General features: G+C 48.6%; 1 protein-coding gene across 2 annotated transcripts in view; it reads right to left on the bottom strand.

Annotated features, from left to right (window-relative positions):
* Window positions 1-15,932, bottom strand: part of LOC144133541 (homeobox protein Meis1-like) — a 359,482-nt gene that overhangs the window by 88,500 nt on the left and 255,050 nt on the right. For both annotated transcript variants that reach the window (XM_077666708.1, XM_077666709.1), the window contains exon 10: window positions 4,661-4,800. In XM_077666708.1, the coding sequence (XP_077522834.1) occupies window positions 4,661-4,800 (140 nt within the window). The remainder of the gene's footprint in view (window positions 1-4,660; window positions 4,801-15,932) is intronic.

Genomic DNA, 15,932 nt, shown 5'->3' with positions numbered 1-15,932 from the left:
GAGCAAGAAAGCACCCACGAATCACAACACATGTTCGTGACGTTCCTATAGAGGCAAACAGCCGATCTGTTGACCTCGAAAGCAACGGAAGCTGTAAATAGCTACAACAGTTACCAATTTATACCGTCTGCACGCACAGCAAGGCCGACACATACAGGAAACACACAGTCACTACTATATACGGCGCTGTTTACAGGCTGGAAAGAAGTTCTGCGGTCTAATCTGTCCTAAAGAACTATACGCACCAAATTTTTGATTGAGTGTTTTCTTCTTTCAAATGATGCGCTAGACATTATTATACATGGACTACCCCGTGGTGTTCGACGGCGACAGCTAAATAATTTAAAAATTACTTTGTTCTTGGTGCTGTTTCGGTTTCATCAACCGAACGATGGCTGTGACGTGTATATAGTTCATACCTAGGTCACGTGAGCCACGAAAACTGCTGATACGCCGTTTGTTCTCATTCCAGCTCCTGAGGTAGGTTGGCTTAGGTGTTTGAGGTGAATTAAAACTACGTATCAGCGATTATACTGCAATTTTTTTTCGTACCTCAAGTGACTTGAACGCCAGCTACACGCCACAGGTTTCGTTCTGTCGATGAAATCGAAACGGCATCAAAAAGAAATCAAATTATAAATTGCCTAGCGCCCGCATGCGACTACCACGGAGTGGTCCGTGCATTTAAATGTCTAACTCATCATTTGAAAGGAGAAAACCGGGAACTAAAATTTGATCTCTTTATCCTTTGAGATATATGCATCAATCCACTAACGCGTCACACTGGCCACCTTTATGTCTATAATTATTTCGCACCAAATGCTGCCGTTTTGCGCGTTGAAGAAAAAAAAAAGTATTCCATCTAATTGTGCAGCGCGCTGTACCTGTAAGGCAAACAAAAAAAAAGAGCACAGAGCGAAATGTTCAGAAGGAGACTCCCGCGAAAGCAGAGCTTTGTTAGCAGTTGGCGCTTAAACTGCCGACACCACGTCGAACAGAAGAAACGAGAAAGTGGACAACGATGTGAAACCTCTCATCTCGGTTCCAAACAAGCAAGGGAGGTGTGGAGCTGAAATGTATTCGGGCCATCAAAGCTACCACGAATGCTTCCTTCTTGCGAGAGAAGCATGCGAACCCACAAGCGCGCCCTGAGTGACGCAAGGTGGAGCTGCGTAAGGCCGACGCCCACCAATGCACGACTACGAACACAAGCAGGCCGCAGCGACCAGCCTGACCCCTCGGCTCCTCCCTCGACTCACACCTTGCGTCACCTCGCGGCGTTATCAGTAACCAGTGCGGCGGTGTCGTTGGGCAAGACCGTCGTCGTTCGCACGGCGGCGACGTTCGCACGAAGATTACAGAACACGGCCCCGCCGCGTCAAGCACATCGTCTTCCTGGACACGTGCGCGGTAGCTGGAAGCCAGCGACACCTTTCGCTTGTTGGAAGTGTAGCGTGGAGGAGGCGCCAACGGAACGCGTGACGCGCCTGCCGTTGTCGCTAATTCCTGGGGGTCCAAAAACCTGCGTGACCGAAATGGCGCTCCGTGACGCCCCGCCCCTCCCCCTGGCAGCAACTGCACCGACGCCCCGTTAATTCCGACGCCATCCTTTACAATCTCTAAAACAAGGACGAGATTCGGCAGTTGTGCAACGCGTACAGGCTTCCGCCTGAAACGAGGCAGCATATATACAATCTTTATTGCAAGTTCCAGCAGCAGCTAAACTTAACAGCCCACTAGAAACAGGAACAATCGACTGTTCGTACTCGAGAGAGGCGGGAATGAAGCCGGAGGGGGGGGGGGGGGGGGGTGATTTTGTTTACAAATACGCCGTGATAAACTGGAAGTCTGTATGAAGCGAACTTGAATTAACGAGAGTCCACCTTACTCAGAAAGATCCCGACGAGGCAAGCACTTACTTAAAGGCGAATTTAAATACGAAGCTGTTGTTAGTATACCTGCACCACGTGAATAGGCGTACAGAGGAAAACATGGAAGAAATAGCGTTTTAATGCCTATTAATAAAGCGCCAAAGACGTTATCGTCACGTTGGTGCGCTCACGTAGGCCAGCCTTTACACTGCAGCTTTTCCGGCGTTTTCTTCTCACCTGTTTTCACGTGCTGCCACATTTCTTATTATATATAGTTAGAAGTCAGCGCTTGTCTCATCTCTCTGCTTTTCTAAATCCTCGTTTTTAGTTCATAGTGCGGCATTACACACAGCCACCAGCGACCCGATCCCGTGTCCTCTTCAGCCGCAGTCGCTTACACAGAAGCGTGAGCGAGATATCGTAGCCTATGTGTAGCAGTGCAATCTCGAATGACGACGGCTTATTGGCCAAGGGTGACACGGAGACCCCTCTGTGCTTCCCTGCATAAAGGCCCGCTCAGGTCACCAAGAATGCACTAAACAAGCCTATTGCGTAACAATCGCAATGTGACTAAATCACATAACAATAATTTAGAGAGCAAACACCAGTCAATGATATCCTACATAAAGCGAAAATAATGGAGGCTGTAGGCAACATATACAATGCACAGAACAGATAGCCGACGGTCTGTCGCGCTATAAAGGTGGATCCCAAGACGACGCCGGTATAGAGAGGTAGTTGCGTGGGGTAATGTGGTCAGAAAATGTGCAGCGAAAGGGGGGGCTGCAGGAAGGCAGGGTCAAAGTTGGAGACTTAGTGGGAGAGTTTTTCGTTATGGTAGCGAATGTCAGTATGACGATGAGCATAAATGGAACAATTCTACAGTGGTGTCATTACTTTATTGCATCGTAATGTTTCTCGGTCTGGGTCATCGGCTAAAGCACCGCACAGCGGACCGACGATAAGGACATACTGGAACCAAAGGGAAAGAATGGTCACTGTACTACACCAGGGCTGAGCGCAGAGACGCACGGTACTAGACCAAACGCTGAGAATGACTTGCCTAGGTTTAGCCAGCTGCTCGAGGAAGCATTGCAAGCCTTTGATGGGTACTCAGCAAAGAAAAATAATAGCCAAGACACAACACAAAGAAAACGATGGGAGCGCAGCGCGAAAGGCAGCGGTCACAACCTGTACGCATGAACACCGCGCGCGTAAACAGAGTACTACAGAAAAAGCATCTGCGGCTGTCACTCAAGACATTTTTGCTGCGTACATACGTAGCGTGTGCACATATAACGTAGCACACGCATGCATGAGCTTATACAGCTGGACCAACGAAAAAGATTTTTTTTTAGCAAGAGAAAGAGAAAAAAGAATTGGTAGCGTAAACTTATCTATCCGCATGACTGGAGCGTCCTCAACGGTCCGGAATAATCTGAAACGCACACTCTGCCTCGTTTTCCTCTCCCCAGCCTCCTCCTATTTATCCCGATCTACTGACGCGGCAGATGCAACCCTACAGGGCGCTAGCCAACGGGAGGACCCCAACGCTCAACTTGGAATAAAGCATTCGCACCGCCTCTGGCGGCGACTGCAGATATCGAAAAAAAGGAAGAATTGAGGAAAGAAAAGGGAACGTTACGAGGGCATGTGAAAAAAGGGGGAAAGCAGGAGCAGCATTGCAAGGCTCCCGTCGACCAGAAAGTTTGGGTTCGGGCGCGAAAGTCACCGCCTGAGTCAACCGCGGGCAGGCTCCCCCAAAGCTCCATATCCTCGGTACACACACGCGCGCGCGTAGAGGTCTCACCGTTAGTGACGGCGAATTGGGAGTCGGGGCGGAAGGGAGGAGAAGAAGTCGTCGAAACGCAAACACCCTCGTCACCGCTGCACGCGCACCGAAGCGGAAAAAGATATAAAGGAGGCATCGGTGTTTGCCGTGCGGCCTACGTGACACCGCTGCCTCTCCACTCTGGCGTTTGTATTCACAGCGCATATGATGCTGCCCTGGCCGATCCCCGTAGGCCTCTACATCCCCAAACCCGGGGTTCATACTGGATATTTCACCTAAAATTCAAGGAGAATTCTAGGATTTCCAGGATACAATGAGCCAATAATCAAGGAGGGCAAAGAATTATCATTTACTAGGGGCGCTTACAAGCTTGCCTCTGATTTACCTCTTAGTAGGCAACACCTCTGCTTTTTTGGTCTTAGGCCGTTCAATAAAAAACAGGGAGGGTTATGTAATTATTAGCTTCAATGTTTTCAGAGAGACGATGTGCAGGCTCCCGCAAAAACTGTAGTATTTTCTGCAGGTTTTTCTTTCGCGCACGTTGCCGAGATCCGTCTACAGCGTTACGCCGCTTCTGGACGCTTGTTTTACTGCGAGAGCAGTGCTACTGTAAACGCCACTTGGCTTTGCTTATAAGAACTAGGTCAGACCGACGCAATTTCACCAGGAAGTTTAAGGGCTCCAGCCAAACTCCTTTCAAACCTGCTTTCTAAAATCAAAGGTATTCGAGGATATCAAGGACCTCTCATACCCTCTGCCATAACTTCTGGTTCCTTTCTTTACGGAGCAAACTTACCCTACAGCTCAAACCAATATGCCCGTTTTTTCAGCCCCAGAACTCCCGATTACAGAAGCGTGTATAGAGCGCTGCTTTTTAACCTTGACGATGCGCTGAAGGGCATTGTCGTGCTCGTCTCTGTTCTTGCAGTTCTTTGTTTTGCCCGAAACGCAGCAGCGAGCAAGAAGAGAGCATACGCAAAGGGGGGCATGCACTGACCGTGAGGTGTTGGAAGAGCCAGGCTCGCATAATGTTGGTGGCCACCTTGGGGAAGATGCCGCGCTTCTTCTGGCGCTTCTTGCCTCTGTCCTCGTCTTCGTCCTCGCCTGTGCCGTCGCCCGAGCCCACACTGGCGTCGCCTGCAACGAGCCACCGGCAATGCACATACATGGTCAGGCACACACCCAACACCTCTGCAACGGATGACGCAGGCATATCTAGAACACCGCACATGTGTGAGGGTTTTCCCACAGCGGAGGGGTAATACCATATACATACAGTAGTGCAGACTGAGTAGTACAGACAAGCAGCGTTTGCTTGGGGGCTTCCTTTCTAGCGCGACACATAAACGGGACAAGATAGGCGCTAGCTCACAACTGTTTATTCGGAAAGAACGCACACACAGTGATAAAGTCATTCATCATATCAGAATCTTACACACGTGTCGCCAAGAAATGTTCTTCGTTTCAAGCGCACTGAAGTGTCTCTAATACACATATCAGCCTTTTTTTTATAAAAAAAAAATGCTTCGAGCAGCTCACGTGCCACTGCTTTGATGATAGGGCACAGGAGCACGAGCTGTCAGTGCTAAATGATGCAGACCTACACCTGCCAAAGCATTGCAAAAATTGCAAATGCAAACCAAAGTTTACCAACATACAGATCATAGCAGAAGTCGTGACACTGTGGCACGTGAGCTGATCGAGCGTTTTTAACAGAAAAAAGGATGATATGTGTATTAGCGACACTTCAGTGCGCTTGAAACAAAAAGAACAGTTCTTGGCGACACGGGTGTAAGGTTGTGAAGATTCCGATATATATATATATATATATATATATATATATATATATATATATATATATATATATATATATATATATATATATATATATTGTGTGTGTGTCTTGCTAAAAAAGGAATTTCGCTTGGAAGAAGTTAAACAAGCACGGTTCCTTGTGCACACGCGGAGCATTCAACGGATTTCCAGTGAAATTCCCGCGAGGTATACCGAATATGACATCCCTTGTACAACTCTATCGTGCATGAAAACACTTGTGATCGTGGCTGCGTTAAAACAACCCCAGGAAGACAAGCGGTAAACACGTGACGAACTGTAACCGTACAGGGGAACGAACCTGGTTAGGCCAACTTTGAAGACGTCAAGCTACGTACCGCATAGATGCCCTGATTGCGAATTCTTTATTCCTCTTTGCAAATACGTCGCTATAGTCGCGTCTATTCGGTCAAAGGCCACAGCCAGGGCAGGTTAATTTTTACTGCCCGGGAAGTTAAACCCGAGCTAGACACTTGAGAAAAAGGGGGCACCCTTCGGGGCTAAACGACGCGATGGCGCGGGGAAAACGGGGGATCACACTGGAAAGAAGTTGTTAGACTGGCATTCTTCGAGTTCGCCAGTCTTGCGTGCACAGCAACTATAAAAAATAGTAATAAAAAAACCTAGGAGGGTGGCTGAATAGGGGCGTCAGGACAAGATGTACACAATAAAAAAAATAAGCATACATCAGCCAATACCGTGTCTCGAAAAACCCGCCTTATCTCGAACGGCCGTGCGTTACACGGTCGTTTGATAAGCAGGAAGACAGAGCGCAGTGTTGCGCAAACGACCCGACGGTTCCGAGTGTACCGCGAATAAAGATAAACCCGACTGATAAGAGGCAGACCGTAACAACCGCTATAACAATACTGCTAATAACAAAGAACAAATAACGTGGGGCAAAAAAAAAAAGAAGCGAAAACACCGTAACGAGCGTTACGAAAAGAAAGCACGCGCAGCCGACCGGCTGTAAGTTTTCGAAGCACGAAGAGTTTTCAGGCACCTCGCCGCTAGTATATACTTCGAGCGTGTTAAACAGACCAAAGACTACGACGGTCTGAAGAACGGTATATAGTCGTGGTCGAAAGCGTTTTCCTACACAACAATAAAAGAAGTCAACAGCGCAGCCGTCGGTCGCACTGTCCAGCCAGTGGCGGACTATATCATGAGCGAGGCCAATTTTATGGCCGTCCAATCAGGATCCTTATCTGCGAAGGCGAGGCACAACACCCGGCCCAGTGTCGATCCCCCCCGTCGTGCTTTCCTTTCATCTTGGTGTTCCGCTTGCCGCCGTGGTTTGTAAAGCCGGCGGGAAGCAAACATACGAGGCCTATCTGTCTGTGGTTTACACTCGGCGAAGTGAGACCTACAGAGTCTGCACAAGCCTCGTTCGCATCCTCGGAACTGGAGCCTCCAGCGATGTTTCCTAATTGAGGAAAAACAAGTCCCTGGCCGCACCGGCAGCATTTGGAGACCTTAACAGCGAGTAAATAAACCTCGCAGTATGATTCTGGCCTTGCTAGTCTGATATGGTAAGTTGATGTTGGCAGATACGCAGCTTTCCGAGCCAAGTAGAACGATGCGTGCTAAAATCCCAAGGTCCCGGTATTGAATCCCGACCACGGCAGCCACATATCAGTGCAGGCTAAGTGAGAAAACGCCCGTGTGCTGTGCGTTGTCCGAGCACGGCAAAGAACCGCAGGCAATCGAACCCGAAGCCCTCCACTACAGCATCTGCCATAGCTAGTGATTTGACTCTTCGGTTTAAACCTAAAAGCAACGACATAAGTACGCCGAATTTAATTTTTGAAATTCCGTTTCAAGCGAGAGAGGTCAGCATTCTTGGCATACAAGGCTGGTTGGCTGTCGAGTACGAGTTATACTCAAAGTTGACAATGAGCCAAGCAGGGAAACCAGAGGCGTGATGTGACAGTGGCAGTGTTGGATTAGCAGCGCAGTTGTCCGATTTGAGGCATTGCTCCGTTAGCTTACACGCCTCTACAGACCGGTAAGCACCACCTCCTCACCGCCTGTTATAGCTAAGCCCTGTTTGTTCACTATTATCCCCCGCTTAGAACAATTACTCGGCTAAGTAGGTTTATCAGCTGCATGTACGACATTGACACGAAACCGTGCACAGGAGTCACAAATAAGTATCATTTTCAGTCTACTGCGACGATTGAGCAGCAATTTCATCCCTGTCATCAACACGCCGACACGTGATGCTGCGCCCACTCGCTCAACCCAGCGCGACAACCCGACAAAAACATGTGAAGCTAGTTCTCAGAACCGAACTTACATTTGCATTTTTGTCTGCCGACAATCCCATTTAAATATTAAGGTCACTTTTTAATGGCTATAGCAGTTCCTTAAACACAACTCTTAATTCTGGCATTTGTATGTTATATATACTTGTAAATAAACTCGTCACGGCGACAAAAACGCTGAGATAGACTTGAAGTAACTTTTGACCGCACTGGACTGCGACATTAAGTTACCAAAAAAAGCCAGTAATTCATTCGTGCAAAACAATATTCACCGAAAAAAAAAAATTCAACCCGACACTTCCGTTTTGAAATAAACACCGAGAAAAGTCCAAGAAATTTAAAAAAAATAAAAACCGAAAATCCAACCGCTACCCATAGCCCATGCATGTGTCGCTTCGAGGCGTTAAAGGCTATAATTTATAAATTACAATCTACGTACTAAAGGCTCGGAATCCAGATAAAAGCAGGAAATATCACTAACGTTAGGTACATGCCGGACAAATATTAAGCATTAGAATAGCATTTTAACAATCGGCTGGGAGAATGATCGCAACATTTTACGCATAGATGCCGATAAAATGAGAAACAGCAATGTAGAGCCCCCTTTAACACACCCATCAAGGAGTGTAAACCTTGTACCAATGATGCTGAATTGCGGCTATACTGTACTTAAACGGTAGACGACTAAGTCTAAGCTAATGCGGCAGAGGAGGAGGAGAGCGATTTCTAATGCTGCAGAGATGATCATGTTAGGCGTATCATCAAATACACCCACCGAGACCACGGCGAGTCCACAAGCCACCACATATGCAAGAGAAATGAGTTCATTTCAGCAGAATGCAAATGCGGCATTTACGCTTTTAAAAGAAATTCCACGACTATGCGCAGTGCTCAAACATAAATTCTCCAAGCTGCCAGAATTATTTCCCCGTCAGAGCTACCGAAAGAACCATATAGAAGCGGTCCCCTGTGTGAAACCCTTTCAAGCCGACCCCCCGACAGCTCTCGAGACTGCCTTCCAGAATGGCGACGCCGACAACATCCTCGCTCCGCTTGTGTTCTCTCCTCAATCGACTCGCCTTGTTTGCGTGTTTGCGCTCGTCGATTGGCGAGCCCAACCCGACGCGCTCTTTCAAAACCCACCGCACGCCGAAAAGCCCGTGGCTCACCCGAACAAACGCACGCGCGCACTCTTCACAAGTTCGGCTCTCTCGCCAAGCACGCGTTCGCGCTATCGGCGCTCCGCCTCTCCGGAACGCGCGACGAGTTTTATGGCGCACCGCGAGATCGTCGGCACGGCTCGCAAGTCGCCGTAGCGCACACGCACACACTCGCGCGAACAGACACAGGCGTGCCGACGACACTCTGGCTTCTTCCGGCAGCAGCGGCTGTTATCAGTTGTTCGGCGACGATGGAGGAGGAGGTTGCTCGCCTCGCGTGACACAGTGCGCAGGGAGAGAGAGCGATGAGCGCTTTTCTCTTTTCGTGGCGGAAGGGAAAATGGAGAGCTGCTTTTTATTTTCCTTTCTTTCCACCCGGACGTGGGAGTGGTGGTGGCCCACCGTGTGGTTAAGCGCAGTACACCATGTAGTCTGCAAAGACTCCGACCGGCCGCGGCGAGTGATATACGGCCCTAAAGAACCCCCCGTACTTCTCGCGGCAGGCGTAAAATGACATTCCGTTATTGCTGCTGTGTCCCTCGTTTCCCCTAAATGCTGGCTGTGTAAACGCTGTGGACGAGCAGAGGCACGCCCTTCGGGAGGGGGTGCTGTTAAGCGGGGCGAAACAACTGTAACGCTTGTGTACACGCGCGGCGGGTTACGCGAAGTTCTCTGACCCTTTTGCTCCCTCCCTGAGCTCGAACGCCGCGCTGAAGTTGCGCGAGACTTCGCGAGACTTGGCCTCCCGCGTAACATGCACCGTTCCCGTTGGTAAGCGAAAAACTGTGCAGTTCTAAGAGCGACGTGACAGAACACGAGTTCTTATATACGGCAGGAAGTGGATGGTTCCCAAGATCCAGACTATAGGTTGTGTTGGAGGGTCGAGCCTAGAACGAACCGCCGACTAAACGACTGCAGGCTCGCTCAAGTTTGCGCGCTTCTCTAGAGAGCTGATCACAGTGCTCGACGGTTGCATCCCTCACGTCAGGCCACCGGGTAAGTTGATCATTTATTCTCGCTAAACAGCACAAACAAATTAGCTTTAGAAACGTGCACGATGATGCATGTACAAGATGGAAGAGCAGAAGATAAAAACCACGCGCGCGCCGAATGACCATAAAGTCGAATAAATATCTGCAGACAGCATTCTTCAACACAGCTCACTTCAATGCCGAATACGGTAGCGATTGTCTAAGCACCACTCTCTGCACACTTAAACGAAGAAATGAAAGTCTGGAAGCGTTGGAAGTCAATTTCTGCATTTGTAAATGGCGCCGTTAAAAAAATCTAGACCTTGCCATGCGTCCTCACTTCTGTCGTCCAAGACAGCTAGCAAAGTTGAACCTTCAATGACGATCACTCTTCATCCAGATGACAAAAAGACGAAACATGCCACGCAGATGCCCGCTTAATCAAGGTCACGAACGAAGCCCGTTCGCAGCACGGCCTACGTAGATTGACCGACAAAAATCACAGCCTATATAGAACTTTGCTTTTAAGCCTCTTGCTCAAAGCTGTCACACCCTGTAAGCGCGTAGCCTTAAGAACGAACAGACAAGGTCGGTCGGTAAAATGCCACAGCACGGTATAAGCAGAGTCCTTCAATACCTTTTTACAGGTATGAAACTTCCAAGGAAGTTTGGTATAAGGACACAAGCTGCCGCTAGGTGCGCAGCGGCACGTCAGGAGGCAACGAAGCGGCGTCGGCACTACACGGCTATGGCGCAAGCTAATACTATAAAAGGCGCTTGTATTCGTTTATAACTAAATCTTAGGCTTCTATCGTGCGAGTATAAGCAAGCCACGTCTACAGAACAAACATTCCACTGCGTTTTGAGCAGAACAGAAATACAGGAGACGACAATGCGTACACGCTTTGCACAACTCAGTGCAGCTCTGAAGTGCCGCGCTCACTATTTGGCGTGTATTTCATGTTTAAGCAGTGTTTTTAAGGAAGCATAAGTTCTGCAGAATGTGGCTGAACTACCGTAAGGAATGCAGAATTTTACCACAGAGCTTTGAAGTCCTTCATCACATGATCAAATTTACCGCCGCACTGCACGACCGTTTTAAGGCGAACGTTGACAGCAGGTATGAGGCAATCTAATTTATATACAATTATAAACAATTAATTATCATCGAAGCGCACAGGTAATCCAAATATACTGACAAGTTATAAAAAAAAGAACAAGGACGCATGCGCTAAATGCCAATGAAGGATTTGTTGTCACCCCACAGCGTGTTACAATCGTTCGCAAGTTATATAAAAAAAATGCCACAGTCGCCAATCTTCGACCATGGCGAGAAAGTTATCGCACAGTTATTTTCGAGAACACTACACTTGACAGAGGCGACGCCGCTGTTAACGCAGTATTCGAACCTATTTAAACGAACCACTTTTGGTGATGTATTCATTGTGAACAAGGCTTCCATGCAGGAAACCGAAACGTCAGCAACGATCTCTCTTACTGTTCGGCGTCTCTTTTGTTTGCGAATGTATCCTCCCAGCCAGACGGGATTCCGTCACACTCCCAACTTCGTTTACGCAGTAGAGCTGCATTACCTATTTATGCAACGTAGAGGCACGCCACGCCCACATTCTTGTGATAACCTCTACACTTTCGATCACAACAATGAAAAGCAAAGCCATCGCGGTGACTCAGTGTTTATCGTGCTCGACTGCTGACCCGAAAGGCGCGGGTTCGATCCCGGCCGCGGCGGTCGCAAATATATGGAGGCGAAATGCTAGAGACACGTGTACTGTGCCATTTCAGCGCACGGTCATAAACCGCAGGTGGCCGAAACCATCTGGAGCCGTTCACTACGGCGACCCTCACAGCATGAATCTCTTTCAATTCAGTTCATTTATTTCAGCATATATGGTTCGAAACTTGGGGAAAGCAAGCTTCTGGAGGCAGCTTGACGAGGTCCGAGAGACCATAACAAGGTACAGCACTGCAAATGCGTTAATTGAAGACAATGTGAGAAAAAGAAAAACTATTCTGACACGTTCAAACTCTAGTATATACAATACAAAACTCGTGACTCGTTATGGAAGTAGTACTGGGACAATTTCATCGGCAAGATGTCCAGTATACACCATTAACACATGACAACAAACACTATAACACAAGTTTCAACAGCAAGTTACACACGTTATCAAGTAGCACGTACAACCGGCGGCACAATAAGTCGGGGCATGCGACAGGCGGCCAGATTCAGATAAAACTGCATCGCCGCGCCATCTGCCGTTAAACTTCTAGTGTCGAGACAATACGCAAAGTCCCACCTTGTACTGCTAAATGTGACTCCAAGTATTTTATGCGATTCTAAGATTTCAATGTTTGGTGCTTAGTAGGTTATGGCACGATTTAGTTGAAATGATTCATTTTTTGCTACAAAAATGATTATGTTAGTCTCAGATGTGTTTATCTTCAGTCCGTTTGATCGTGACTACGAGGATACATTTGTGGGGACGTTAAACCCCATAAACTAATAAAAAGCAAAGCTGCAAGCACATGCTGTTCCTGTGTCCACCGTGCGCACCTAAAATGAAATAAGTGAGCAGCAAACGAAGCGCGAATCTGCTACTGCCCTGCTACGTACTAGTCATCGCTGACACCAGATGCGCTAGTAATACTCTCGTTTGGGTGAGTTGGTTCGTCTTTGAAAGGGTACGTATATTGCGCGCAGGAGAAGACGGGACACAACAAAGGAGCACACACGACACGTACAGAGCGCAACTTCCGGCTACTTTATTTTCGTAGAAGGCAGATACATTCATACCCGTGGGGCCGCCGCGGTGGCTGAGTGGTTATGGCGCTCGGCTGCCGGCCCGAAAGACGCGGGTTCAATCCCGGCGGCGGCGGTCGAATTTCGATGGAGGCGAAATTCTAGAGGCCCGTGTACTGTGCGATGTCAGTGCACGTTAAAGAACCCCAGGTGGTCGAAATTTCCGGAGCCCTTCACTACGGCGTCTCTCATAGCCTGAGTTGCTTTGGGACGTTAAACCCCTATAAACCTATAAACCAACCAATTCATACCCGTGCTGGGCAATCATAACATTAACAGACAAATACACGCACTGATCATGTCAGCATACCGCCGCCAAGTGTGCCACACGACAGCATCGCGTGTAAAATTGATACAAAACCCTTCAATACCATAAGCAAAAAAGAAAAGACAAAAGGAATGATGATGCGTGAGCCCTTCTACGAAAATAAACTAGTTGGAAGCTGCGCTCTGTACATGTCGTCTGTGTGTCTGTGCTGTCTTCTTCTTCGCGCAAGTACGTACGCACCCGTTCACAGATGCGCTGGAGACGTTCCAGCCCGGGATAGGCACCCCTTTCCGCTGTGGCTTGATCAGACGACGGATCTAGACGGCATTCTACGCTCTGCTGGCGCGTCAGCGGCCGAGATATCAATCCCTACTTCGAAAAGCACATCAGAAGGCCTCCGATTACGAGCTCAGGACAGCGCGCGTAAGTCCTGCATTCTTAGCGGGAGCAGAGAGTTTCAGCTGCTCTCGGGCTGCGACAGACGACAGTCAGGACGCCTCGAATGATGTCACTCACGTCAAAATGGTTTCTGCTCACGCGTGCTTTCGGGGTGTCGAAGGAAACAGCCACCGTTTCCAGCAGTCGCGCAGTTCGCACTCACACGGCGAGCCGGTCAACGACACATTTTTGCGCGCTGTCCTGCAGCCAAACCGGCAGCGTGGCGCACAGTACATGGAGCACATCTCCGGCATTCGTCGTCGCTATCCCAAGCAGCATTTCACACGCACTAGAAAGAATTAAGTTAAGAAATTCCGGATCAATTCGTCCGATGCCAGCGCGTCACATAGCTGCTAATGGCGGCCGGGAGCTTTCTCCACTGTCCCTCACGCGACCGCTAGCGCCGCGGCGCGCCCACTTCTGGAAACGTACGATGCTTCTCCCATAGCGCTATGCGGAAGTTTCATGACTAGAAAGCTATTGAAGAACTGCGGTATACGTTAAGCCACGGCATTATACATCATAGCAGAGTTAGCACTTCTGCTGATTACTCGCTCAATTATCATGAATGTTAATCGTGGTCATCACTGCTACTAATGAACCATGGTAAAAATAAATGTATCCGGTCATAACAGTGATGATAAAAAGAATCATGCAATCCCCCTCGTATGTGGTAAGAGGGGGGTTCGATCCCCAATGTCCAATAAGATCCGCTGTCCGGTACTCGGCTTCTCAAGGGTTAAATACTTGGAAAAACCTGGTCTTGTACAAAGTGAAAATTCGTTAGCCACGGGTGTTAATTCTGCGGCCATGTTGTCCTTGTGCCATTAAAGCCATATCATCATCACCAAGAGAAGTGCGCACCGTGCTACGACCGATGGAGTGTCGCGGCGAAACCCACGAAAATCCACACACACAAAAAAAACCACGGAAGTGCGTACTGAAGTTTTTACTCTTTTTTTTTTATTTGTGCACATCTAACCACTCGCCATCGTGACAAGCAGCTTTGCCTCCAAGCAAGGACGCCGTGCAGAGAAGGAGCCAGAGATGGGCCCAGGCGCACTTCATAGCCATTGGTCACGTTTCGCGGCGTCAGCAATGGCTGTCAGCCGGACGTCGTACATAAAGAGCAGTGACCATCGGCCTGACTCGGCTGCAGCACAAGGCCTGCTACGGCGGGCACACAGGCGGCGCCTCGGGGGAAGAAGTTGTCTCCAAATCATCTCCGAGGGTGCGTTAGGAAATCAGCTCGGAAGGGAGCGACGGACAATGCACGCAGACCGAAGGGGGGGAAAAAAAGGAGAGACAAAGATATGGAGGCAGCTACAAGTAACATCACGCGCCGGTGAAATAAAGAAAAAAGAAAGCAAAGGACGAATTGCCGGTGCAGAGAGATGAAAATGCAAGCGCCACTGTGGCCGCCTTCCCGACCCCAACTTCATCTCTGTCTCAGCGCACCGCCTTTCATTTCTGCTTGGCGTTTTCTTTTCTGCGGTGCTGTCGTCCACGCATTTCCTCTCCGGTTTCCCGATTTCGTTTTCAAAGTGGCCGACAAGAAAACAAAGAATACTAGAAAGAAGGGAAAAGTGGGGAACAAGAAAAGTCAGATGAAGGCAGCAGCCGTATAAGGAGGAGGAGACATCGGAGGCGGAATAATCTCCGGTCTGGAGGACACATAATTTAGGGACCTCCTCGGACGATGGTGGCGCGAGGGAGGGAAATGGGGAGAAGGGGAAGAAAGCGTAAGAGCGGGGAAGAAAGATGGGAGAGAGTACAAGGCGCCTCGGAGACTTCGGGACTTGAGCGAGTTGGCTGGCGTTTTCACAAGCGTTTGCCAGCGGTAATCTTGCCATCATTTCTGGGAGCAATCGTCACTAAACAAGACACTTGCGCCAAGACGTACAAAAAGGTTAACTTCCTCAAGATTTGTTATTTGCAATGACATTTTGCTAGCATGCCGCCGCTTTGATAAAAAAGCGTTTATCTTTTCGAGTTTTATCATTTGTTCATATGTTCACATTTCCTTGACGTATACCGCAATGGATGATTTGTGAGGAAGTGTCTTTCTTCTTTTTTTTCTCTTTAGCTCTAAGCGCATGGCAGCTGGGCGGCGTCAGACAAGCCAGGCCATAGGCCCAGTTTCCCGTTTCTCGAAGAAAAAAATGGTAAATTATTAGACTTTAGGATAACAACAACCTACAATGAAGAAAAAATTAAAACTGATAAAACATCGCATGAAGACGCATTTCTGAAGGCTCAGGCTTCGGAGTGAATATGCCTATGTGCCGCCCAGGACGCCTGGATTTTGCTGGCTGAAACCGCTACGAACACTCCAGCGTTTCTTCGCGGTCTTTCGAAGCAACATCCAATAAACTGACACCGCGAACTCAGTGCCCTGCTCCCACTCCCGCAGATCAAATAACTGACATTTGTTTAAACTTTGCGGTCCTTTCATGCTTGGAAAATCGTTAGACCACTCTGAAGACTGCTCCAGCAAAGCATAAGGCCCTG

The sequence above is a fragment of the Amblyomma americanum genome, chromosome 5 (genome assembly GCF_052857255.1).
Source record: "Amblyomma americanum isolate KBUSLIRL-KWMA chromosome 5, ASM5285725v1, whole genome shotgun sequence".
Taxonomy (NCBI): domain Eukaryota; kingdom Metazoa; phylum Arthropoda; class Arachnida; order Ixodida; family Ixodidae; genus Amblyomma; species Amblyomma americanum.
This window is presented reverse-complemented; position numbering and strand designations above follow the sequence as displayed.